At 42.6% G+C, this 27,919-nt stretch overlaps 1 protein-coding gene across 1 annotated transcript; it reads right to left on the bottom strand.

The window, feature by feature from the left end:
- Positions 1 to 471: 471 nt before the first annotated feature.
- Positions 472 to 27,919, bottom strand: LOC115203837 (epidermal growth factor-like protein 7). Its single transcript, XM_029768869.1, has 9 exons — positions 27,649 to 27,919; positions 17,379 to 17,638; positions 16,363 to 16,488; positions 7,031 to 7,143; positions 6,804 to 6,899; positions 4,882 to 5,103; positions 1,684 to 1,742; positions 1,148 to 1,310; positions 472 to 897 (listed from the first exon to the last, which is right to left on the bottom strand). The coding sequence occupies exons 2-9, from the start codon at positions 17,456 to 17,458 to the stop codon at positions 878 to 880; spliced, it is 879 nt and encodes a 292-aa protein (XP_029624729.1). The 5' UTR covers positions 17,459 to 17,638; positions 27,649 to 27,919; the 3' UTR covers positions 472 to 877.

The raw sequence follows: 27,919 nt of genomic DNA, 5'->3' as shown, positions 1-27,919 counted from the left end.
TAGTGATGCCTCTAGCACTGCGATGCAGTACCTTAGACTGCTGCGCCACTCAAGGAACCCTGAAACATATACACAAACTACCTTTAGCATCTATTCATGGCTGTATCTTCTGGCCAGGGGAGTTTTGTTAAGAGCCCCGACGCTCGTTCTGAACGTTAACAAGCATTGCTTGCGGTACGGTTTTGGAAACATAAGGAACGTATCTTTCATATCAGCGAGAAATAATTGTAAAAAAACTAAAGGTTAAATTACTACACCCCTTTTATATGGTTAGGGTTAGTGTTCCCATGCACACGGCAATATCTCCATCTTACAGCGCTTGTTTACGGAAGACAGATGGTGGACAGAGACGACCACCTGTGCTAATTAGCTATCTAGAGTGTGTTCGAACACCTGTGTGTAAGCGTAACTGGGGAGGAAGTGTAGTTTGACGGCTGGAGGCACACAGACGTAAGGATCTGGGCAAACCTGTTTCAGTAAGTATGTTTTTATTTGAAAGATTAATTCCCGCTGATATGAAAGATACATTTTCTATGTTTCAGAAACCGTATCGGAAGCGATGATTATTGACGTTTCTAAATGTTAAAACAGCGTTGGGATTGTAGTTCACATGGTGCTACCGGTAACTAGTGTTTATAGCTGAGAACCCTTGAGATAAGGCAGAATGCCTTGTTAATGCCTTGGGTTCTCGAGAGCAAGTCTTTGGGCTGGTACAGGAACATGAATGCACAAATGTTGAGTAGGCCTATGTTCTGCTAACTTTCTTCCTCCTACCATATCCCTGGGCTGGGGCAATCATTCCATTCCTATTGTTATTGTGTTGTGGATTCAGACTGTTGAGATGTCAGGTTGGTTTTCACCCAGTCATGTTCTGTGTCTAATTTTCCTGGCAGGAACCTGTAGTGAGGACAGAAAAGTGGACAAATCAGTCCCACTGGGCACATATGCCAATTTAATGTCTATTCCACTTTGGTTCAACGTAATTTCATTGAAAAGACGTGGGAACATCATTGATTTGCCCAGTGGGGTGTTACTATCTATAGCCAAATCATTTCACACCCACTTCAAGCCTCTATATGGCCAATTTGTCCTGTCCAACAAGAGGAGTACAACGAAAATACATTTTTAACTGTGTTTATCCACTCACAGGTACCGAGGCGTTCCTCGAGGAAGCCGATTTGTTCGCTGAGCGAGTCGATGCGGTCCAGCTGCTGGAAGGAGTGAGACAGGAAGCTGGTATTCTCAGACACGCCCTCGTCCAGCGACATGGGGAACAGACTGGTGAAGGGGGCTAGGACCAACTGGAGCTTCTGGAGGGAAGGGGGGGAGAGATATTACATTCTACTGTAATCCACGGAGCATGAACAACATGAATTCTAATGAAAAACTCAAAGGCTTTTAAAAGGTTTGAGTCTGGTGTTTCAAAGGATGTCTGGTGCACAGTCTGGTGTTTCAAAGGATGCTGGGTTTTGTGAGTGTGTGTGTGTTCTCTGTCGATTAACAAAGCTTCATGATTACATCGTGAATGGTATTTGATATTACACCATGCAGTGTGTGACTAAGGCTGGGTCAAGGTGGGTGGTGGATGCTAGAGGGGCATTAGCAATGGTTATAAGGGGGACTTTACACCCGTTCACGAGAGCGTGTGCGTGTTCATGTGATGGTAGAGGAGTGCAGTTGTACCTGCTCTAGCAGCTCTACTCTGTTCTTCAGGCTCTGTACCTCCTCTGTGACCCTTCCACCTGTAGACAACCCCCACACACACACACACACACACACATGAAAATAGAATGTTGATCACTATCTAAAACACCCTCCAACTGCACACCAAGGTTGCTTATAGAGAGAAAACGTTTTGAAAACGGATTGTACTGCCTGAACTTTTCTGATAAGAACACGTTTTCCTTTTCTGTTGCAAAACGTTTTGATACGATGAAACCTACAGAATATGACCTGGTAGGGTTAGCTTACAGACAGGTTCAGCAGAGGGGGAAAGAGTGTGATTGTTAATCCTTCCTATTCTATTAAAAGCTTGGAATTGTGACATGTCTTTGAGATAGATATTGCCTCTAGCATCTTGCTCTGATCCTGCTACAGAGTGATTCATAAATAAGCAGAGCTATGAAACAAACGGGAAGAGAACCGAAGAACCACAAGCCAGCTGGGGAATTCAGTTCTTTGGGTGAAGCCAGTGACAAATCCATAAATTAGCCTGCATAAGGGTCTGGAGAATATGGGAAAATGACACAGACACACACCATATAACTGACAGAGGGCACTATGAACAGACACACAGTCCATCATGCCTTCTCTAAACGTGTCGTCCTATCGGTTACAGGACAAGGAGGGGTGAGCTGGGCTGGAGTCCAACCAGTCACCAAGTGTCCCCCTGCTCCCCACGACAGGTCCCCAGAGCTAGGGGTTCAGAGCTGGGGTAGGAACCCGCGTCTTGGAGCTAGGGTCAAACTGAGAACAGTTTTATCTCTCCCAGATGTGGCCTATTATTGAGACAAGAGGACGGGGGGGAGCGATGACCCCCAGCAGACGAGGTTGATGGAGCTGGAATGAGAGCGCTAGTCCCAGCCAAGAAGAGGGAGAGAGAAGGAAGAAAAAAGGCTCCAGAAATGGAGGGAGGGGGGAGGAAGAGGGGGTCAGACGAGAGCTGTTACGGTCTGAGCAGGGCATTTATTCCCATGCTTATCTCGGTGATCTTCATCAACATCAGACGTCAGCCTGGATATAAACAGTTAATGGATATAATAGGGCCATTAACCACAACACTGATGTTGCTGCTGCGACTGCCTGCTGGCCTTGCACTCTGTTGGCCAAGGAGAACACTTCTGTACTGAGCCTGAGCCTGCACATATTCCCCCAACTAACTTCCCCTCACCCACATCACTTTCACCAAGTACAGAGATCTGTCATATGTTTTTTCCTGCTGTTTTTCTCCTTTTGTGCCGATTAGGCAAAAGATCTCCCTAACCCCTATTCATCCATCCACAAGCACGCACGCACACACAAGCCCCTCCACCGTATATCCACCCTCAGCCACACTCAGGGGGGTGAACAGCCTGTCTAAGTTTAGCTGAGAAGAGCCATCTTGTGTGAATTTGGTCATAACCACTTTTTCCTTTCCTCTGGACACAAATACAGACGGACAGAAAGCGGTTAGGAGAAAGAGGTCATTGGTTTGGCAACGCTGCCGCTTCTACTTTATGTACAGTACTACCAGTTTTTATGTCTTTAAGTGTGTTTAACACATGGAAGACAACCTTTCCTGTATATCTCCCCTCTATCACACCAGTGTTTCCCAACTTTGGTCCTCGAGTACCCCCAACAACACACATTTTTATTGTTGTAGCCCAGGACAAAAACATCTGATTCATCTTGTCAAGGGCTTTATGATTAGTTGAATCAGGTGTGCTTGTCGGGGCCACAACAAAAATATGTACTGTTGGCGGGGTCCTCGAGGACCGGAGTTGGGAAACACTGGTCTAGACAGAGAAAAAGGGGGACATGATTAGTCTTTTGAGAGGTTATGAGTGTACGGTATGTTAACCATACTCCACAGAAGAGAGGAAAGGGAATTTCCTTATGTATTGTCCAGACACTTCTAGACAAGAGGTTATTTTAGCTCGTTGCTATGTTACGCCAAACAAAGCACATCTATAGCTAGGTTTCCATCCAATTGGCTACAGATTTTCATGCGAATGTTCTAAATCTGCATAAAGAAAATATGCACATTTTCCCACCAGTGGTGTGTTTCCACCAAACTGATTTGTTGCGGCTAGAAATCAGTGCGTGATGACGTAGTGTACACAAAATACATTTTTCACTCTACCAATAGTTTTGTCACAAAAACCTTAGTGTTAAATTGCAAATGTGCAACTCTGGTCTTGGCACATGCGTTCTAGCTAACAGCTCTCAGATACAGTGCCGGTAGGCTGTGCGGGTAGGCTAGTCTACATGATGAGATTATTGTGGATAATAGCGAGAATATTTTTATATGTCAAGCATCGATCCTCATGTCACCAGAATAAGACCCTCAATATTTATTGGAAAAGAGCATCAAGCTCATCACTGTGCTCTTTCACCACCCTGTGAAGTTCATAACTTATTTCATCTGTAGCCTAATAAACTGCATGCTTTCTCGAGTCGTAGTGGGAGGACCACACACCACATCATCACGTTACTCCAAGTTTACTTCAGTATGATGGTTATTATATCAATATTTGCGCATAAAGGCGCTTCGCCGCCACTTCTCGCATAATACATTTTATTATGCGAGAACAAAAAAGTCCCACCATGTCGAACGAAACAAATGATCTGTCGGTATTTATAAAATTGGACCGAAACCTGTTTCCATCGCAGTTGTTGTGATTTATTTTTATACGGCATGACTTCACTTGCATAAAGTCAATTTATTCCTTTTTTTCAGAGTGATATGCAGCAGTTTAGAGAAACGCTCGAGTGTGTGAAAGTGCGGGAGAGAAGGATGCTTCACTCAATACTAAACGAAAGTTCTGTAAATGTGGGACGTTTTCCTAAGCAAAGGATAAGGAAGATAAGTCTACATCAATCTATGTTGAAACAGCAGTTATCAGCATGGTTCATCTGGTCATACCATACTGTACATGACCACACACTTGGTTGTTGAGCGCATGTGGTCCACTTGCAGTTGGTACCAGCCGCAGTGCATTATTACTCACGGTACGAGTTGAGTTTGGCATAGCGCGTACCAAAAGTAATAATGGACAGCGAGCCTGGCTATTGTCGTGTCTCCTCTTCACTCCCATAGGAGGCTATGCTGGAACACACACACATATAGCACATGATTGATTACTATGCCTGTGGATGAATAGTGAGAGGAGGTAGATGTACCTGTATCACTGGAGGGGGGTCTGTAATCGTTTGCTGCTGCCTGGCCGGGGCGGGTGGGAGAGGCGGGAGGGGCAGGAGGTGTAGGAGGAGGAGGAGGAAGGCTCTCACAGGAGTGTCTGTCTCTTGCCAGCCTGTAGCCCTCTCTACAAACACACCGGTAGCTGCCTGCCATGTTCACACACTTATGAGAACAGGGCTGCTGCTCACTGCACTCATCCACATCTGATAGAGAGAGGGAGGAGAGAGTCACTGATGTTGTTTATTTAAGTGTGCTAGCATTAGTGTGTGAGTGTGTACAGTGAGGGAAAAAAGTATTTGATCCCCTGCTGATTTTGTAGGTTTGTCCACTGACAAACAAATGATCAGTCTATAATTTTAATGGTAGGTTTATTTGAACAGTGAGAGAAAGAATAACAACAACAAAATCCAGAAAACCACATGTCAAAGATTTTACAAAATGATTTGCAATTTAATGAGGGAAATAAGTATTTGACCCCTCTGCAAAACATGACTTAGTACTTGGTGGTAAAACCCTTGTTGGCAATCACAGAGGTCAGACGTTTCTTGTAGTTAGCCACCAGGTTTGCACACATCTCAGGAGGGATTTTGTCCCACTCCTCTTTGCAGATCTTCTCCAAGTCATCAAGGTTTCGAGGCTGACGTTTGGCAACTCGAACCTTCAGCTCCCTCCAAAGATTTTCTATGGGATTAAGGTCTGGAGACTGGCTAGGCCACTCCAGGACCTTAATGTGCTTCTTCTTGAGCCACTCCTTTGTTGCCTTGGCCGTGTGTTTTGGGTCAGTGTCATGCTGGAATACCCATCCACCACCGATTTTCAATGCCCTGGCCGAGGGAAGGAGGTTCTCACCCAAGATTTGACGGTACATGGCCCCGTCCATCATCCCTTTGATGCGGTGAAGTTGTCCTGTCCCCTTAGCAGAAAAACACCCTCAAAGCATAATGTTTCCACCTCCATGTTTGATGGTGTGGATGGTGTTCTTGAGGTCATAGGCAGCATTCCTCCTCCTCCAAACATGGTGAGTTGAGTTGATGCCAAAGAGCTCCATTTTGGTCTCATCTGACCACAACACTTTCACCCAGTTGTCCTCTGAATCATTCAGATGTTCATTGGCAAACTTCAGACGGGAATGTATATGTGCTTTCTTGAGCAGGGGGACCTTGCGGACGCTGCAGGATTTCAGTCCTTCACGGCGTAGTGTGTTACCAATTGTTTTCTTGGTGACACTGGTCCCAGTTGCCTTGAGATCATTGACAAGATCCTCCCGTGTAGTTCTGGGCTGATTCCTCACCGTTCTCATGATCATTGCAACTCCACAAGGTGAGATCTTGCATGGAGCCCCAGGCCGAGGGAGATGGACAGTTCTTTTGTGTTTCTTCCATTTGCGAATAATCGCACCAACTGTTGTCACCTTCTCACCAAGCTGCTTGGCGATGGTCTTGTAGCCCATTCCAGCCTTGTGTAGGTCTACAATCTTGTCCCTGACATCCTTGGAGAGCTCTTTGGTCTTGGCCATGGTGAAGAGTTTGGAATTTGATTGATTGATTGCTTCTGTGGACAGGTGTCTTTTATACAGGTAAAAAACTGAGATTAGGAGCACACCCTTTAAGTGTGTGCTCCTAATCTCAGCTCGTTACCTGTATAAAAGACACCTGGGAGACAGAAATCTTTCTGATTGAGAGGGGGTCAAATACTTATTTCCCTTATTAAAATGCAAATCAATTTATAACATTTTTGACATGCGTTTTCTGGATTTTTTTGTTGTTATTCTGTCTCTCACTGCTCAAATAAACCTGCCATTAAAATTATAGACTGATCATTTCTTTGTCAGTGGGCAAACGTACAAAATCAGCAGGGGATCAAATACTTTTTCCCCTCACTGTAGGTGTGTGTATGCGTGTACCTGTTTGGCAGTGTTGTCCTATCCAGCCCAGAGGACAGGCACAGCGGTTGGGTCTTAAACATGTTCCTCCGTTCACACAGGACTGGATACACACCGCTGGTTAGGACAGAGAGAAATAGCATAAGAAACAAACACACACACACACACACACACACACACACACACACACACACACACACACACACACACGACATATGGGATGCTAGGAGAGCGTTAGCCCCCGTTACCTTGGTTACAGTTGTGTGAGTGGAGTTGTCGCCAGCCCGGGCAGCATTCTGGATAAGAGTGTGAGAGTGGCGGCGCTCTGGTCACCTGACGGTAGGCCACCCTGTACACTGTCCTGAAGAAAACACACAAAAGAGAGTGAGAGGTTAGACAGGGTCTGTGCTGCCGACATAGAGTCAGTTAGGTGTGAATAATGATCCTGAGAAATCAAGACTGGTCTGTTACACTGTAGAGTAGCATTTGGTCAGATTCCCCTATCTGTCAACGTTGTGTGTGATGAGCTCCTGAGAAGAATGTGGACACCTGCTCGTCGAACATCTCCTTCAAAAATCATGGGCATTAATATGGAGTTGGTCCCCCCTTTGCTGCTATAACAGCCTCCATTCTTTTGGGAAGGCTTTCCACTAGATGTTGGAACATGCTTCCATTCAGCCACAAGAGCAATAGTGAGGTCGGGCACTGATGTTGGGCCATTAGGCCTGGCTTGCAGTCGGCGTTCCAATTCATCCCAAAGGTGTTTGATGGGGTTGAGGTCAGTGCTCTGTGCAGGCCAGTCAAGTTCTTCCACACCGATCTCGTCAAACTATTTCTGTACGGACCTTGCTTTGTGCATGGGGGCATTGTCATGTTGAAACAGGAAAGGGCCTTCCCCAAATTGTAAACACAGAATTGTCTAGAATGTCATTGTACGCTGTAGCGTTAAGATTTCCCTTCACTGGAACTTAGGGGCCTAGCCCAACCATGAAAAACAGCCCCAGATCATTATTCCTCCTCTACCAAACTTTCCAATTGGCACTATGCATTTGGGCAGGTAGCGTTCTTATGGCATCCGCCAAACACAGATTTGTCCATCGCACTACCAGATGGTGAAGCATGATTCATCACTCCAGAGAACGCGTTTCCACTGCTCCAATGAGCTTTACACCACTCCAGCCGATGCTTGGCATTGCGCATGGTGATCTTAGGCTTGTGTGCAGCTGCTCGGCCATGGAAGCCCATTTCATGAAGCTCCCAACGAAGAGTTTGTGTGCTGACGTTGCTTCCAGAGGCAGTTTGGAACTCGGTAGCAAGTGTTGAAACCGAGGACAGACTATTTTTACACGCTACTCGTTTCAGCTCTCGGCGGTCCCATTCTGTGAGCTAGTGTGGCCTACCACTTCGTGGCTGAGCCGTTGTTGCTCCTAGACGTTTCCACTTCACAATAACAGCGCTTACAGTTGACTGGGGCAGTTCTAGCAGGGCAGAAATTTGACAAACGGACTTGTTGGAAAGGTGGCATCCTTTGACGGTGCCACGTTGAATGTCACTGAGCTCTTGTTTAAGGCCATTCTACTGCCAATGTTTGTCTATGGAGATTGCATGGCTGTGTGCTCGATTTAATACACCTGAAATCGCCAAATCCACTAAATTGAAGGGGTGTCCACATACTTTTGTATGTGTAGATGAGATAATGGGAATTCACAGTAATATTAGGCTAGACCATGGACCCCTGGTTACCAAGTGCTGGGGAGGGGGGGGGGGGGGAGAAGAAGGGGTAACACCAAGCCAGTTCTGGTTCAGCTGTTTCACTGAAATCTGCTGAAATGTTTCCTGGCATTGTCCTCAGTGTGCGGGCACAGACATCAGAGGGAGAGAGGGAAGGAGGGGGAAAGAGGGAAGAAAGGAGAACAATTGCCTCACAAAAGATGACTCAAACACATTAATTCATAACAGCCTCATGGTGGGAAGGAAAGTTTATAATTATAGTTGTTGGCTATGAGAGGTCTGCTGCATTGCCCACCCACATCATGTGCAGTGCTTACTATAGAATGTTGTAGTATACTGTACACCATAGTACACCATAGTGTTTTTGCTGACTTTAGTCCGCAAAAACACTACAGTGAATACTACAGTAAAGTAAAACTCTACAGTGAATACTTCATTAAAGTCAGCAAAAACACTACAGTGAATACTTTAGTATTTATATCATAGTATAGTATTTTTTAATGTTGTCACATTACTGTGCAGGAAGAGAGAAAGAGAGAGAGAGAACAAGGGAATGGGAGAGTGAGAAAGAAAGAGAGAGAAATGTAGGAGGGAAAGAATGAAAGAAAGAGTGCGTAAGTACGGAGGGAGAGGTTGTCCAAGATAAACACAGCAGTGGGCTCTGTGGGCTGGCTGGTCATTTCACGTAGTTATACAAAGTGCTTGATATTTGGATTCCACCAAAATATGTGAGGTGACCCACTTCTGTGTATGAGTATGATATAAGAGTGATCACACATGAAAAAATACTATAGTGTACTATGGTATAAATACTATAGTATTCATTGTAGTGTATTTGAGGACTTTACTGCATTATTCACTGTAGTATTTTTGTGGACATTACTGTAGTATACAGTAGTATTTACAGTGTACTATAGTATAAATACTGTAGTTAAAAATACATCCGAAAAAGTATATAGAAGTATATACTATAGTAATTATATAATATAGTAATGTTTGCGGACTGTAGTATTTACTAGTGTTTTTGTGAATATTTTTTTGCGGACATTACTGTAGTATTTACTGTAGCGTTTTTCCAGTCTGTAGTAGGGTTGCAAAGGGTCGGAAACTTTCCGGTAAATTTATGGAAGTTTTCCGTAAATTTTCCATGGGAAGTTAAGCCCGGGCATTTTGAGAATTTTGCTGGCATATTTTGGTTAAACTATCCCCAATTCAATGGAATTGCAACCCTCTGCATGCACAGTGCATTCCTCCATCACATGTGCACTGCACTCTCCATCCATGTACAGCTGATTCTCAAGATCTTGCACACTAACGAGATGCTATTGAGCCCACACTACTACACTGTCTGAGCTAAGGACTACATACTTTCTGGTAAGTTTGGATTACAATACTGGGCGGGGTGAATGTATTTTATATGACATACATGATTTTTTGTTAACTAGTAAATAGTAGCCTACAGCAAAGTGTGTTTAAATCATTTCTAACTTGTTAACAATTTCTTCTAGTTAGTTTTTGCAACCATATGGGTTTTAGCTTTCTTGAGCCTGCTAACTGAGGAGTGTTAATTCACCTGTTTCCATACATGTTTCATTTTAAAACATGTATCTTACAAAGGAGTTGTTTAAATCTAACTGCTTAACCATTTATCTGTACGTGGAAATGTATTATTTTTTTTTTTACTCATTTCTTTCCTAATCTTTACAGGAAAATGCCACGGGCACTATCTGATTTGATTTGATTTGGATCTCTTTTGGACTAATCTTCCAAGAGTCCTTAAACATTAAAATACAATTTATAATATGAACACATTTTCACATATAACACACTATTACAAACATACATAATATACTAACATAATGAAGCAATAAATACTCAATCTAAAAAATATTGATTCTTCATCTACTACAGTCCCACAACATTTCTATGTATTATATTTAAATCGTTTTAAAATAATGTTTACATTTATATATTGAAAGGTTTCTGGTTTGCTCAGTTAATTTATTCAATTTCTTTATTGCTCTAAATTGAAATGTTCTTTTGCCTATTTCTCTTTTCTGTCTGGATAACGCATAGATGGTGGACAATCTATTCCTAGTATTTATGGAATGTCTGTCTCTTACCAACTGAATACCATTGTGAATAGAACTTGGCAGTTTTAAATTATGTATATTATGAAGTAAAATAAGCATGTTTTTTTTCAATTATCTTGTCGATTGATGACCAACCAAGAACATTGCGTATGACTGCAACAGAAGAACCACATCTCCACCTTAAAACAATCCTTGCTACTTTGTTCTGTGCAATCTGCAGCCTCCTAACTTCACTTGATTATGCATTTCCCCAGACCACAGAACAGTAGTTCACCTGATTCTCAATTAATGCTTGTGTTATTTGCTGAATAATTTTTCCTGGTAAATATTTAGCTATCCTTCTGATTATGCATGCTGTTTTAATATTTTTTTTTACATAGATTAGTTATTTGCTGCACTCCCAATAGTTTGGTTTCTGCCATTTCTTCAATTAGTACTCCTCCCATACTTAATTGTATCCCATGCTGTTTTGGCCTTTTCCTAGTGGAACAGACCAACATAACTTTGGTTTTCTTGCTGTTTAAAACAAGTTTGTTTTGGCAAACTCACTCCCTGATATTCTCCAAATCTCCTTGTAAAGCTTGCTGTACCTGTTAAACCGATTGTCTTGCTGCATAACTTGCAGTATCATCTGCAAATATAGTAGCTTGAGTTTCAGCTAAGGCATAGGGAAGGTCGTTGGTATATATTAAATAAAGAAGTGGCCCAAGGCAGCTGCCCTGCTGTATTCCACAGTTTAACACATGAGGGGAAGAAAATGAATCATTGATATAGGTGGACTGTTTCCTGTCAGTTAGATATGACTGTACCAAATTCAATGCTACCTCCTTAAAACCATAATGGATTAATTTTGTCAAAATTATTTCATGATCCACTAAATCAAATGCTGCACTGAAATCTAAAAATAGTACACCCACAAACTTGCCATTATCCATAGCATTGAGCCACTGGTCAGTCATGTCAACCAATGCAGTAGTAGTGGAATGGTTTTTGCAATAAGCATGCTGATTGGCTGTAATCAGATCCTTCTTTTCCATGTACTCCCATATTTGTCTACTCACAATACCCTCCAATATCTTACTGAGTGTAGGGAGTAGACTAATTGGTCGACTATTGGCAGGAGTAATGGGTTCTGATGTCTCCACATCTGATGTGTGGAGACATTTCACTGCAGCTAATGTAAAAGGAAAAGCTGTGTACATTTGCAAATACTGTGTCAAATCATATGTGAAGTATGCAACAAAGATGCAGAACCATCTGGCAGAGTGCATAAAGTTCCCTCAGCGTTCACCATAAGCAACCTCTGACAAAAGTCCCTCCACTTCTATTCGAGGTGAAAATGATGAATCAGACACCTTTTCGATAGCAACAGCTCATGGTCCTCCTGGAATCAGAAGTTTTTTTTGACAGAATGGAGGAACGTAGTCATAGAAATGCTGATGAATGTCTTGCTCGAGCTGTGTATGCAACTGGTTCACCTCTGATGCTCACAGGCAATGTATATTTGGAAGAGATTTCTGAATGTTCTTCGCCCAGCATACACCCCTCCAACCAGACATGCTTTATCTACTCATTTGCTGGATGCAAAGTTCAACATAGTTCAAGGTAAGGTCAAGCGAATCATAGAGAAAGCAGACTGTATTGCAATCATCTCTGATGGGTAGTTGAAATGTTCGTGGGCAAGGAATAATTAACTACATCATCTCCACCCCTCAACGACTATTCTACAAGAACACAGACACAAGGGACAACAGACACACCGGTCTCTACATTGCAGATGAGCTGAAGGCAATCATCAATGACCTTGGACCAAAGAAGGTATTTGCACTGGTGACATACAATGCTGCGAACATGAAGGCTGCTTGGTCTAAAGTGGAGGAGTCCTACCCTCACATCACACCCATTGGCTGTGCTGCTCATGCATTGAATCTACTCCTCAAGGACATCATGGCACTGAGAACAATGGATACACTCTACAAGAAAGCCAAGGAAATGGTTAGGTATGTGAAGGGTCATCAAGTTATAGCAGCAATCTACCTCACCAAGCAAAGTGAGAAGAAAAATAGCACCACATTGAAGCTGCCACGCAACACCCATTGGGGTGGTGTTGTCATCATGTTTGACAGTCTCCAGGAGGGGAAGGAGTCTCTCTAAGAAATGGCCATATCACAGTCTGCCGATAAGGACAGCGCCATCAAGAGGATCCACCTGGATGGCAAGCAGTGGTAAGCAGCCTGAAACTCCTGAAACCTTTAGCAGTAGCCATTGCACGGATTGAGGGAGACAATGCCATCCTGTCTGATGTCCAGACTGCTTACAGATGTAAGAGAAGAAATCCGTACTGCCCTGCCCACTTCACTGTTGGTCCAAGCAGAGGAAACTGCCGTTCTGAAATACATCAAAAAGCGTGAAGACTTCTGCCTGAAGCCTATACACACCATAGCGTACATGTTGGACCCCAAGTGTGCTGGCAAAAGCATCCTGTCTGGTGCAGAGATCAACAAGGCCTATGGTGTCATCACTACTGTGTCTCGCCACATTGGCCTGGATGAGTGCAAGGTTCTTGGCAGTCTGGCAAAGTACACTTCCAAGCAAGGGCTTTGGGATGGAGAGACAATATGGCAGTCGTGCCAACATATTTTATCAGCCACCTGGTGGAAAGGACTTTGTGGATCTGAGGCTCTTTCCCCGGTTGCCTCCATCATCCTCCAAATCCCACCAACATCAGCTGCTCAGAGCACAACTGGTCCTTGTTTGTGAACACACACACCAAAGCACGCAACAGGCTGACCAATACAAGGGTTGAAAAATTGGTGATCATCTGGGCAAATGTTGGGCTTTTCGAGCCTGACAACGAGCCATCCTCAACAAGGTTGGAAAGTGACAGTGAAGATGAGGCCTCAGTCTGATGTTCAAGAGGTGGACATTGAGTAGGTCCAGGGAGAAGACATGGAAGCCTGAGAGGAAGATAACCAAAGCTTTCATTTCTAGACTATAATTTTACAGATGTATGTTGAAAACGTTTTTTGGGAGATGCGATGGATCATTGGGGATCATTCAATATTCCCTTTCTTTTGTAGTTGAGTGAAATCATCCCATGTGAAGAGTCAACTCATTTATATTGTTCAATTCATAAATAGTTTTAAAAAAATTATATTGGAAGGATTTAATCATTTGCAATTATGTGTACTTATGATAAGGTAAAAGGTTTATGTTTCTGTCTCCATATGATATGTTAAATATATCCATTGCAAAAAACATCTACATTTAAATGGTATTAATATTAATTTGCATATATTTCCATTAATTTCCATATATTCCTGTTAATTCCCATATATTCCCGTTAATTCTCACAGAAAGTTTCCATATTCCCCAAAATGTGCAACCCTAGTCTGTAGTATCTGTAGTATTTACTATGGTATACTACATTATACTACACAATTATATAGTAAGTACTACACATGATCGATGGATAATACAGTGTGTAGTATAGTATTCTACAGTATACTACAGTTAACTGTAGTAGTATATAGTAGACTGTAGTATTTGTTCATGCGGGGAGAGAGAGAGCGAGAGAGAACAAGAGAGTGGGGAGAAAGAAAGAGCGTAATAGAGACAGGGGGGTAGAGAGAGAGAGAGACAAAATCAGAGAATGAGAGAGGACAGTGCCTTGTCTTCTGCTGGATGGGTGAGGCTCCTCTACTCTGCTCATCAACTCTCAGTCAAAATAACATTAGGAGCCCTTTACCTTCTTTAGAGTGTAGCCCAACTAACAAATAAACATTGAATAACATTTTATAAACTGTAGCATCTGTCTCAGAGATGAATGTGTTGCATGAGGTTGGCTGAGGCAAGACTGTATAGACCCAATGGTAAATATGGTACAGCTGGGAGCAGACCAGACGTTGGACCTTGCTCGTGCAGAGTTAATAGGTTATGTATTGGCAGTTTGGTAGTTTGGGCAGAGTTGAATGGGAAGTGATTTGGACCTTGTGGTGGCATTAGCATGGTATTATGATAAGATTAGGTATTGGTATTTGGTATTTTGGTATTTTATTAGGATCCCCATTAGCTGTTGCACAAGGAGCACCTACTCTTCCTGGGTTCCACACAAAACATGAAACATGACAATACAGAACATTAATAGACAAGAACAGCTCAAGGACAAAACTACATACATTTTTATAAAGGCACACGTAGCCTACATATCAATGTATACACACAAACTATCTAGGTCTAATAGGGGAGAGGCGTTGTGCCGCGAGGTGTTGCTTTATCTGTTTTTGAAACAAAGTTTGGTGTTTATTCGAGCAATATGAGATGGAACGGAGTTCCATGCAATATCGGCTCTATATAATACTGTACACTTTCTTGAATTTGTTCTGGATTTGGGGACTGTGAAAAAAAAACCTGGTGGCATGTCTGGTGTGGTAAGTCTGTGTGTCAGAGCTGTGTGTAAACTGACTTTGCAAACTATTTGGGATTTTCAACACATTAATGTTTCCTATAAAAAGAAGTGATGCAGTCAGTCTCTCCTCAACTCTTAGCCAAGAGTGACTGGCATGCATAGTATTTACATCAGCCCTCTCATTACAATGAAGAGCAAGACGTGACGCTCAGTTCTGAGCCAGCTGCAGCTTAACTAGGTCTTTCCTTGCAGCTCTCAACCACACAGCTGGACAGTAATAAAGATAAGACAAGACTAGAGCCTGCAGGACTTGCTTTTTGGAGTGTGGTGTCAAAAAAGCAGAGTATTTCTTTATTATGGACAGACCTCTCCCCATCTTTACAACCAATGAATCTATATGTTTTGACCATGACAGTTTACAATCTAAGGTAACACCAAGTAATTTAGTCTCCTCAACTTGTTCAACAGCCTCACCATTCATTACCAGATTCAGCTGAGGTCTAGAACTTAGGGAATGATTTGTACCAAATACAATGCTCTTAGTTTTAGAGATGTTCAGGACCAGTTTATTACTGGCCACCCATTCCAAAACAGACTGCAACTCTTTGTTAAGGGTTTCAGTGACTTCATTAGCTGTGGTTGGTGATGTGTAGATGGTTGAATCATCAGCATACATGGACACACATGCTTTCTTTAACGCCAGCGGCAGGTCATTGGTAAAAATAGAAAATAGAGGGCGTAGAGAGCTGCCCTGCGGTACACCACACTTTACATGTTTCACATTAGAGAAGCTTCCATTAAAGAAAACCCTTTGAGTTATATTCGATAGATAGCTCTGAATCCACAATATGGCAGAGATTGAAAAGCCATAACGCAAACGTTTTTTTCAACAACAGGTTATAGTCAATAATATCAAAGGCTGCACTAAAATCTAAAAGTACAGCTCCCACAATCTTCTTATTATCAATTTCTTTCAACCAACCATCAGTCATTTGTGTCAGTGCAGTATGTGTTGAGTGCCCTTCTCTATGAGCAAGCTTAAAGTCTGTTGTTCATTTGTTTATAGAGAAATGGCATTGTATTTGGTCAAACACCATTTTTCCAACCGTTTGCTAAGAGCTGGCTGCAAGCTTATAGGTCTGCTGTTAGAACCAGTAAAGGCAGCTTTACCACTCTTGGGTAGCAGAATTACTTTGGCTTCCCTCCAGGCCCGAGGACAAAGACTTTCCTCTAGGCTCAGATTAAAGATATGACAGATAGGAGTGGCTATAGAGTCAGCTACCATGTTTGCAGTGACAGCGATAGTAACAGTGATCGTGATCATGACAGTCATGGCTATGTCTCTTACTTGTAGGTGCTGCAGAAGCGGTGCCCCTGACACAGGGTGATGTAGGGCTTGTGAACGGGCTGGACGAACGACTCTGTCGTCGTGACTACACTGCTGTGACGGACATCTCTGCCACACACCCTCCTCCTTAAACCGCACACACACGTAGGAACACATAGGTGAGACCACACACACAGGTATAACCACACACACTGGAGAGGTATTCTTTGGGACATATGAGGACTGTCTCTGTTGTTAAATCAGTCTGTCACTGTATTAGTGTAACAGCTAGCTCCACACTAAGTCATGAAATTCATCATAATCATAATTATTTTACATCAAATTAACCATTTATATAATGTTGGTAGTTAAATTACTGACAGGAATCTTCATGGTTTAAATGTGAAATTACACCACTTACACTATTACCTCTGAAGCATTCACCTATAGATTGTGCTGCATCAGGGGACAGTTTAATTAAGACTGGGTTTCAATCTTACTATATGCTATCTGAACCAGTCTATGTGGTCTCCTAACCAGTCTGGAAACTAAACAGTCCATCAAGCATTTTAACTCTCAATTGATGGCGTGACCTTGAGGTCTCTATGTGTCAGTGGAGGTTAGCTGACATGTAATTGATGCTGATTGGCCGATGTAATCGCCACTGAAGGTGTCAGGGTTGAGAGTCACCTCTGACCTTTCATCGCCCTTTGAACTCTCGTGAGGGCTTTATTTTGTTTTGGTCTCTATAAAAATCAACTGAGATCTCAAAAATAGAACCTGCATCTCCTCAGAGTTGACCTAAGTCTAATAATCTAAGAACTGTTATCTGGCCAATCAGTACACATTTACTCAGGGTAAGAATGTCAGGAGAAGCAAATAACATTTTAAAATAAATAGCTCCCAATTAAGTAAGTAGTTAGTCTGTAACTGAAGCTAGCCACCCATGTAGCCGAGCCGTCCCAAGGACCAAAGCTGACCGACCAATGAGTGACAGCCAATAACAAGCACAGGAAGTGGAATGAGGGAGCGGTTACCCGTGATGACCGTGGAACTGTGGAGTGGCCGTGACATGGAGGAGGAAGAGAGAGGAAGAGAGGAGGAGTGTTTGGTACATGTCTCCCTCTTTTTTCCCACGTTCCCTCACTCTTTTCCTCACTCTCTCTCTCTGTCAGTCTGATGGGAGAAGAAGGGAGGATGAGGGGGAGGAGGAGGGGAGAATGGCTGTGGCAGGGCTTCCTATCTCTCTGATCTTACGGCTCCTTGTGTTGATCTCCAGGAGGATGATGGCAGCTACCTGTAGCGACACAGAGAGAGAGAGACAAACACAGAGGTTAGGTGTTAGAAAGAGAAGAGTAACTTCTGTTCACTTTTTTCCCATGCATTTCCACTTGATGTTTCTACTCCACTTGTGATGCACAGAAGACTAGTTTGAATCCCAATTGGTCATAGTAACATTTTGCACATTTGAAAGAAACCATGTTAGAAATACGTTCAGAGACACGACTAGCTTACTTCTCCACTCTCATATCTCATGTGGAAGACTTCAGTGTTACCCCCACAGACATACGCAAACACACCTTTACGGAAAAACCACATGATTTCACATGTGGGAAAATCACAATATTTCATGTGAAATGAGCACAAGTGTTCCAAAACCACGTTTTCACGTGATTACGTTTTCACGTGTAGTTCCATGTAACCCCGTTTCTTGACACGTCACATTATGACATTAACTTCACGTAAGATCACGTGATCGCATGAAAACGTGTTTTTGGAACACTCCGCATGTGATCACATGTGAAATTCATGGCAATCCATCTCCTAAAAACACACCCAATATCAGTTCCCACGCCATTCCAGCAAGCATACTGTATCTCTATGGCAGCATATGGGCCACTTGAGATAGGCTCACTCTGACCAATGAACGCTGTCATGCTGTTAGCTGTGTCGTGTCAGCGAGAGCACTAAAGCCACCCTCCTCCTCCTCCCCCCTCACTCCTCCACATCTCAAGAGCTTTACCCCGAGCTACCCTGAGTTAGAAAGCATTAGAGACCATTAGATGAAGTGCTGCAGCCAAAGGTCCGGATAGAGGACATTAAACAGTCTCAAAGTCCAGATTTCAACCCTCCTCTACACAGCTTAGTCATAAACAATTAGCTTTAAAGGGCAGGTAGGGTTGAGAACGTTGCAAAGTTACAGACTTACTGCTTGACTTTGCACCTCAAATAAAGTTCTGGAGTGATAGTGTAACATGGACAGAAGTGGACAATTTAATACTTGACGTTAAAACAGCTGATACACATACTGTTATAATACAAAGTTTGAATCTGCAGTGAAGAGTATGACTCTGTTACTACATTATAACGTTGTAATGGAATGGGGTTGGACAAACACACACACAAACGCACACGCAGAGAAAGAAAGAGAGAGAGAAAGAAAGAGAGAGAGAGGTAAAGTCAGAGACTCAGAGGAACAGTAAGACTCCACTGTATTATAAAAAATGTGGCAGTGATTAACATACCAGCACTGAAATTCATTTCACTTGACTTCAAATGACTCGTTCAACATTCACTACATTCACACAGGTCCCATTTTCACTGTATTCATAACATGTAGCTATGTATTTTCTCTCCTGTTTGTTCCATGACTCTAGTCTCCCTACCACAGCTATTTGTATGAACGACAGAGCCCCTCATCTTGGAAAGCTTAATGTAATCAACCCAGTTTTTGACGTATAACGACCCCCCGAGCTTTGGTTAAAATAGATTTGAGTGTGCTTCCTTGGTGGTTGCTTTTAAACATGGCGTAAAAGTCAAGGAGTTCAGATGATAGGTAGCAGTAGGGGGTACAGTAACCAGATTTAGCACTTTGGTTGCTATACCCCCTCTACTCAGAACACAGTTCACGACTGACTGTAAAGATGCTATGAGCCATGTTTGTGCTTTATGCACTGCGTCTGAGCTAGATTGTTTGTCGGATGCTCAAGGCGGTAGGTTGTGTGTATGTATGTGTGTGTGTGTGTGTCTTTGTCTGCGTCTGTGTGTAAACATTGACCTTTCTCTCTGCTGGGTTAACGTTCCCTGCTAACCCCCATTATGTAGACTGGCGCTGGACCCCTACGGTCGCAGAATGATGACCTGTCATTAGAGGACCGTTTATCCGTCACGCCACACCACAGCCAGGGCCACAGGGAGAGAGGTGGCATCATGGGTGCATTAACCCCCCCCCCCCCCCCCCCATTACCCAGTACATTTTTATAGCTCTGTTATATTGTCTATTGACCCACACCCTCACCAAGGCAACATGCACACACATACAAACATAAGCACGAACCAACCCACACACGCACACACAATCATACATCCTGTGTGAGGCGGGGTGAACTCACACTGAGTCGTCTCTCAGAACATAAAGTGAAGATAGGTCTCCCTCCAGCTCTGGCCCATACTCTCTTCCTTGCTCCCTTACTCCATTACATGTACGGAGAGCTATAGCAGGAGTTTGGTTAATCTTCAGAAGAGAAGGACTACAGTTAACCTGGAATTGATCCTATAGGCAGGGGCCTTGGGTTTTGTTCTAGCCTATAGCATTATACAACTGTTACCGTGAAGGGTTGCTCTTAGCCTTGGGCTTGGGCTAGCAGCTAGCCTGACACGTAACAATGAGTTAGCCTGCGTCCCAAATATTCCCTATACAGTGCACCGTGCACCACTTTTTACGACAAACCTATGAGCCCTGGGCAAAAGTAGTGCACTATATAGGAAACAGGGTGCCATTTGGGATGCAGAGTTAGGCTGGAAGTGCCGCAAAGCCCTGGCTGACAGTGTGCATGTCTCTCTGATCCTCTACTGGCTCCATGCCCAGAGAGTCGACAGGCAAACCTTACTCAGCCTGTGTTCATTCACAAATCGCCACAGCTATGGCAGAGTATCAAATCAAATCAAATCGTATTGGTCACATGCACATGATTAGCAGATGTTATTGCGGTTGTAGCGAAATGCTTGTGTTTGTAGCTCCAACAGTGCAGTACGATCTAACAATTCACAACAAAACACACAATAAAGACAAACCTAAAAGTAAAAGAATGGAATTAAGGAATACATAAATATTAGGATGAGCAATGGCGGAGTGGCAGAGACTAAAATGCAGTAGAATAGAATACAGTATATACATATGAGATGAGTAAAGCAAAAATATGTAAACATTATTAAAGTGACTAGTGTCCCATTATTAGAGTGGCCATTGATTTAAAGTCTACAGTTGAAGTCGGAAGTTTACATACACCTTAGTCAAATACATTTAAACTCAGTTTTTCACAATTCCTGATATTTAATCCTAGTAAAAATTCCATGTCTTAGATCAGTTAGGATCACCACTTTATTTTAAGAATGTGAAATGTCAGAATAATAGTAGAGAGAATTATTTCTTTAGGCTTTTATTTCTTTCATCACATTCCCAGTGGGTCAGAAGTTTACATACACTCAATTAGTATTTGGTAGCATTGCCGTTAAATTGTTGAACTTGGGTCAAAAGTTTCAGGTAGCCTTCCACAAGCTTCCCACAATAAGTTGGGTGAATTTTGGCCCATTCCTCCTGACAGAGCTGGTGTAACTGAGTCAGGTTTGTAGGCCTCCTTGATCGCACACACTTTTTCAGTCCTGCCTACAAATGTTCTATAGGATTGAGGTCAGGGCTTTGTGATGGCCACTCCAATACCTTGACTTTGTTTTCCTTAAGCCATTTTGCCACAACTTTGGAAGTATGCTTGGGGTCATTGTCCATTTGGAAGACCCATCTGCGACCAAGCTTTAACTTCCTGACTGATGTCTTGAGATGTTGCTTCAATATATCCACATAATTTTCCTGCCTCATGATGCTATTTATTTTGTGATGTGCACCAGTCCCTCCTGCAGCAAAGCACCCCCACAACATGATGCTGCCACCCCGTGCTTCACGGTTGGGATGGTGTTCTGCGGCTTGCAAACCTCCCCCTTTTTCCTCCAAATATAATGAAGGGAGGAGCAAAATGGAGTCGTGATCAGATTTGCGAAAAAGAGAGGGCTGGGGAGGGTCTTGTAGGCATTTCGAAAAGCTGAATAGCAGTGGTCTACCTGTCCCAGACCTGCTGTTTTCAACTCTCTAGAGACAGCAGGAGCGGTAGAGATACTCTCAATGATCGGCTATGAAAAGCCAACTGACATTTACTCTTGAGGTGCTGACTTATTGCACCCTCGACAACTACTGTGATTATTATTATTTGACCATGCTGGTCATTTATGAACATTTGAACATCTTGGCCATGTTCTGTTATAATCTCCACCCGGCACAGCCAGAAGTGGACTGGCCACCCCTCATAGCCTGGTTCCTCTCTAGGTTTCTTCCTAGGTTTTGGCCTTTCTAGGGAGTTTTTCCTTGCCACCGTGCTTCTACACCTGCATTGCTTGCTGTTTGGGGTTTTAGGCTGGGTTTCTGTGCAGCACTTTGAGATATCAGCTGATGTAAGAAGTGCTATATAAATACATTTGATTTGATCTAATGTTTTCTCAGAGCGAGTGCTACAGCCAATGTGTTGGTAGAACTTCGGGAGTGTTTTCCTCAAATTTGCTTTGTTAAAATCCCCAGCTACAATATATGTGTTTTCCAGTTTGCATAAAGTCCAGTGTTGTTCTTTGCGGGCCGTCGTGGTGTTGGCTTGAGGGGGAATATACACGGCTGTGACTATAACCGAAGATAATTATCTTGGGAGGTAATACGGTTGGAATTTGATTGTGAGGAATTCTAGGTCGGGTGAACAAAAGGACTTGAGTTTCTGTTTGTTATCACAATCATACCATGAGTAGTTAACCATGAAACATACACCCCCGCCTTTCTTCTTCCCTGAGAGTTAATTATTCCTGTCCAGCTAGCTGGATGGTCAAAGACAGTATATCCCGAGAGAGCCATGTTTCCGTGAAACAGAGTATGTTACAATCCCTTTATAGCCAATAACTCCAGTCTGCTCTGCAGGGGGGCACTTTGGGAGACAGGGGCTTGTGTGTGTGTGTGTGTGTGTGTGTGTGTGTGTGTGTGTGTGTGTGTGTGTGTGTGTGTGTGTGTGTGTGTGTGTGTGTGTGTGTGTGCATGCATGTGTTTGTGTCCCTTATCTTTGTGTGTGTGTGTCCCTTATCTTTAGAGTAGATCAATGAAATTCTGAAGTATCAAAGAAGACCTTAGGGTGTGCAGCTATCACAGCTTTGCCTTGTTGCTGGCAGGCCGTAACGCTGATGATTAGGTTGTAGGTAATGTAAGGCTTTGAGACTGGTTACTGCTTCCAATAGTCTGATTCTCACTCCCTAAAGGGAATACAGTACAGGACACATACAGTAACAACCTGTCTGGGCGAGATACAGTACCAGTCAAAAGTTTGGATACACCTACTCATTCAAGGGTTTTTCATTATTTTTACTATTTTCTACATTTTACAATAATAGTGAAGACATCAAAACTATGAAATAACACATATGGAATCATGTAGTAACCAAAAAAGTGTTAAAGTTATATTTGAGATTATTCAAACCCTTTGCCTTGATGACAGCTTTGCACACTCTCGACATTCTCTCAACCAGCTTCATGAGGTAGTCACCTGGAATGCATTTCAATTAACAGGTGTGCCTTGTTAAAAGGTCATTTGTGGAATTTCTTTCCTTCTTAATGTGTTTGAGCCAATCAGTTGTGTTGTGACAAGGTAGGGTTGGTATACAGAAGATAGTTAAGTTGTGGAAGAGAGAAGCCTTCCCTGTAGCTCAGTTGGTAGAGCATGGTGTTTGCAACGCCAGGGTTGTGGGTTCGATTCCCACGGGGGGCCAGCACAGAAAGAAAAAAAAAATGTATGAAATGTATGCATTCACTACTGTAAGTCGCTCTGGATAAGAGCGTCTGCTAAATGACTAAAATGTAAATGTAAATGTAGAATGCCAAGAGTGTACAAAGCTGTCATCAAGGCAAAGGGTGGCTACTTTTAAGAATCTCAAATATAAAATATATTTTGATTTGTTTAACACTTCTTTGGTTACTACATGATTCCATATGTGTTATTTCATAGTTTTGATGTCTTCACTATTATTCTACAATGTAGAACATTTATTTTAAAAATAAAGACAAATGAGTAGGTGTGAGTAGGTGTGTCCAAAGTTGACTGATACTGTATATCTGCGTATATCTTTGCTGACTTTAAATTGGTAGAATGGGTGTCACACCGGTTGAAGAAATAGTTGTTTGCTTGGAAGCCAAAGAGGGATTATGGGGATTAATTCATTGAATCCACAACTCTGGCTCTTCCATACAATACTTTTTACAAACATAATCCTCTCTAGAAATATACTGAGTGAAGCAGCTAATGCCTGGGTTCACTCTACCTGTACAACAGACTCAACATGACACTCCACTCCACAGGTGATAAAGAACTACATGGGAAAGTCATCCAGGCAATGAAGCCCCATTAAAAAAACACTTTCCCTTTCCACCATACATAGCCCAACATCTCAGTGCCCCCTTCCATCTCTCTCGTCCTGGGTGTGTCCCAGCCCCAGGTGACCCCACCCAGCTAGAGAGGGTGCAATGAGGTCTATGCTGACAGACAGACAGATGATGATAGTGTTTGAGAGTGGAGTGCAGAGGAGACCTGGAGGCTGTGTCTGTCTGTCTATCTGTCTAAGTGTGTGTCTGAAAAGGGGTGAGGCTCTATGGAGCCCTGTGTAGAGGGGAGGATGTCTCTTTAATGGCTACAGACCAGACAGTAGGATCAGCTTACACAATGTGCCTGTCGGGCCAAAGAAGGGGACTATGGAGGTGGGGTGGGTGGGAAGACAGACTACCACCACTGTGTCTGAGGGTCTCTCCTCAGAGTGGAGAGAGGGGATGGTAGTGGAAGGGTGGGGAGGACAAGGGCAGCACAAAAAAATTTACTGCCGTTTCCAGGTACAGTGAAAAAAGTGCGTGAGTTGTAGGTTGAAGAGCACATACTTCTACCTTCCTGAATGGATTATTTCAGAGGTTGATGTCATTAACCCTGGGGATGTGTGTGTGAGTGCATGAGGTGGGGATTTAAAACTGGCAGAATCCTACAGCAATTCAAAGCCCTTGACTCTTGACTGATAAAGTCTGTATCTCCCTGCCCTGACTGAATGGAGCCCTAAAATACACATATCCCATGTAGGTTAAATCTCAGTTCACACAAAGCACCATCTAACCAAAACTCTACCTAGCCGAGAACACACTACTCTGAGTTAAATCAGACATGGCCAAGCCAAACAAAATAGCTACACCTGGACTGATGAATGGGATAATCAAGTGCCCTGAGCTCAGTTAAATATTGATCTAGCTGAGAAATTAAAATAGTGTTATTGCTGCAAATGAGATTGGTAGTCAAATTCAAGACCAGCTATGCCAACACAGTAAATGGATAGAGCATGCGCCCTCATTGCCCTGGTCTAGTCAATGCATCATGATAATAAAGCAGTTGGCACAAGTGACACATTTCTTACAGTGGCCCAAAGACGGCAGTGTTTTACAATACTTTAATCATTAGATCACACACCGCAAACTTGCCTCAGCCAGAGATGCTCTTGCTCTTTTTCTTTCTTTCTTTCTTTCTTTCTTTCTTTCTTTCTTTCTTTCTTTCGTGGGCACAGACGCACACACACACACAGAGCGAGAGAGAGAATGACATCCTATCCTCTTCTCAATACAACAATAAGCTAAAGTTATCGATATTGATTAATAGTCACAGTGCAACTAAATTATTACCCTAAAAAATCTGTAGCATGCAGCCTATGTTCATATCAAAACGAAATGGAGGCGAGTGCATGCATACTGGTTTTGAATGTGCGTAATGGACTGAAAATAAATAAAAACGTGCAACTCACAAGCAAGTTCTCTGAATACTTATTCCACTGAGCTTTTTTGTAAAATGTTGTCAAATCCAATCACAAAACTCACAACTGTTCCATGTGCAGCCTAGTAGCCACGCACTGTCCCCTTTACCAAAATGTGAAATTCCCAGCAAAACAGAAAACCCTTTCGGTATAAGACGAAATCCTCAACAGAAAGTTATGGTGCCTTTTATTTCCACTCGCTTGAGTAGTAAGCATCTCATATGAGTCGTCCTGTGTTAATAGCCTAGTAGTAATATCTCACTCAGTCATCTCACATGCAGGTTAGGTCTCTATGAGTAGCCTAACGTTAACGCGCGTATTAGGGGTAGGTAGCCTATCCAAAACAGCACCTCCTCTAGCTCGAACCAGCTGGGTGTCCCACGACGGGTTGAGGGGGGCACCTTTCGTGACGTCGGCATACGGAGATCTCAATATCAAATCATTTCTGGGTAACAATTAATTACCGTACTGTGATTTCAGTTTTTAAAAAAATTGAAATTAAATTGCTGCTTAGCAAAGGGCAATTTCTCAAGCAAGAATTGTGCAAGACTGTCTGGGAGTGGTCTGAGTGGGGAGGTGAAAATTGGGTGTTATTGGCAGAGAGGGTTGGAACTCCCTTTTTTATTGGTCTATCAACTAATTAACCGCAGAGTAATGTCACCACGGAAGGCCAAAACTCAAACCACCAAAACAGGCTGAAAATTCAGGCAGTCGTTTCAAACAGCTTTTACACCAAAAGGGCATTATAATCATTTTCACAATTTCACAGTTTTATTCCAACCTCATAGTGTGGAAATATATATAAAACCGATGACAATCACGTTTTTGACTACAACAGGCATTTATATATTTTTACAACAAGCATTTACATATTTTTTTCAATCAGCTGATAATCAATAATATGACAAATATAATTTTCATGCATGCCAAGAAAGTAGCCTAGCCTAATATGGTTAATGTGAATGGATAGTTTAGAATTCTATCATAGTTGGCTGTGGCTTGATCTGAATGGATTCCATTGCTATGGGAGTCAGGGCCGGTTCCAGTCATAAGCGGTTTTAGGCATAAAACTCAGTCGGGGGCTCAATTTACTGGTGAGAGTAAGAATAGTAGGTGCAATTTGGAAATTTGGTTGTGCACCAGCAGTTTTTCACTTGTTATGTCAGTCACTGACAGTCACTCAATTAGCCATGCCAGTTAAACATTTCTAGATTGGTAGTTCAAGTGAAATTTCCCACTGGGAACTAGGAGCTTCCTATAATTTATAGCATGTGAACGCAGCATTAGTCTAGCTAGCCAGCTATCTAAACTTGTAGTAATAATGGCTGAATACCAAGGGCCCTGACTTCCAGGGGGCCCACATTGATTTTGTTTGTCATTCTCACTCAGACATCATATCAACATGGCATAAGTCATTACAAAATGTGTAGAATTGCAGGGAATTAGCTTTAAAACTGCATCAAGTTATCTCCACCCCATGGAATAATGTGTAGAATTGCAGGAAATTAGCTGTTAAACTGCTAAAACTTTCTCTCTTCCCCATGGCAAAATGAGTAGAATTGCATGAAATTTGAAGTGAAAGAGAGCGCAGGACATTGTAAAATTGGAACGTTTTCTCTTCGCCCCATGGCAAGATTTGTCGAATTGCAGAAAACTTGCTCTAAAGCTGCAATAGGTTACTTTTTGGCGACCCTACCAAATTCACATAGAAATGTGAGTTATAGACCTGTCATTCTCATTGAAAGCAAGTCTAAGAAGCAGTAAATCTGTTCTATGTGCACTATTTCTATGTTTCCCTTTCTTAAGTTTCGTTTTTGCATCTTTTACTTTATATTTTTTACACCAGCTTCAAACAGCTGAAAATACAATATTTTAGAGGGTACAATGACTCTCTACACTATACATTGCCTGTTTTGCCACAAAAACGAAAATTAGGCAAACTATTAGAATTTTAGCAACCAGGAAATGTCAGAGCGATTTCTGCATATTGCCCCTTTAAAACTGTAACATTTTCTTTACACCCCATGGCAAAATGTGTAGAATTGCCGACATAGTTTTTCTCCACCATCATGAGGGGGGCTACTGAAATGTTTTGCAGTGAGGTGTGGGGCACCCCAACCAACTCTCGCTTAGGGCCCCCAAAAGGCTAGAGCCGGCCCTGATGGGAGTTATGTGGCATCTTTGAACCAGGGTAAGGTTAGGTTATGTATGTCTAATATCTGGCTACATCCAAATAGGCCTGAATGTCATTTTACTGCTGGCAGTAAGGATGGCTCAATTAAACCATTCAATCACACAAGTTTAAATATGTATATATTTTTTCTTCAAAAGTAAATGAAATTATCATAAATTCTGCTTTTTTAGATCAATGAAAAAAGAAACTCTCCTTACCCCCTCAGTATGAGGTCATGTGGTTGTGCGTCTCTGCGTGCGCGATGAATGGAGGCTGCCATAGGAACCAACCCCGACCACTTGGCAGGCAGTTTAGAATAATCTTCCATCGTTACACAATTTCTTTTAAACTCGTACCCACGGTTTTTTATTAGAACAAAACCTCAACGGTTAATTTCTAGATGTTCCCCGTGAACCGACTGACGAAAAGTGGAATGCCTTTGGGCGTTTTTCAGTTGCTTTTTATGCAGAGCTTCCTGTGGAACGCAGG

Source organism: Salmo trutta, chromosome 12, assembly GCF_901001165.1.
Source record: "Salmo trutta chromosome 12, fSalTru1.1, whole genome shotgun sequence".
Classification (NCBI taxonomy): domain Eukaryota; kingdom Metazoa; phylum Chordata; class Actinopteri; order Salmoniformes; family Salmonidae; genus Salmo; species Salmo trutta.
This window is presented reverse-complemented; position numbering and strand designations above follow the sequence as displayed.

Coding starts and splice junctions, on each gene's coding strand:
- LOC115203837 (XM_029768869.1), bottom strand. CDS start 17,458: ATGTACCAAACACTCCTCCTCTCTTCCTCTCTCTTCCTCCTCCATGTC. Junction 1,311..1,683: donor GAGTAGAGCTGCTAGAGCAG/GTACAACTGCAC, acceptor CCTTCCCTCCAG/AAGCTCCAGTTGGTCCTAGC. Junction 898..1,147: donor CGAGGAACGCCTCGGTACCT/GTGAGTGGATAA, acceptor TCCTCACTACAG/GTTCCTGCCAGGAAAATTAG.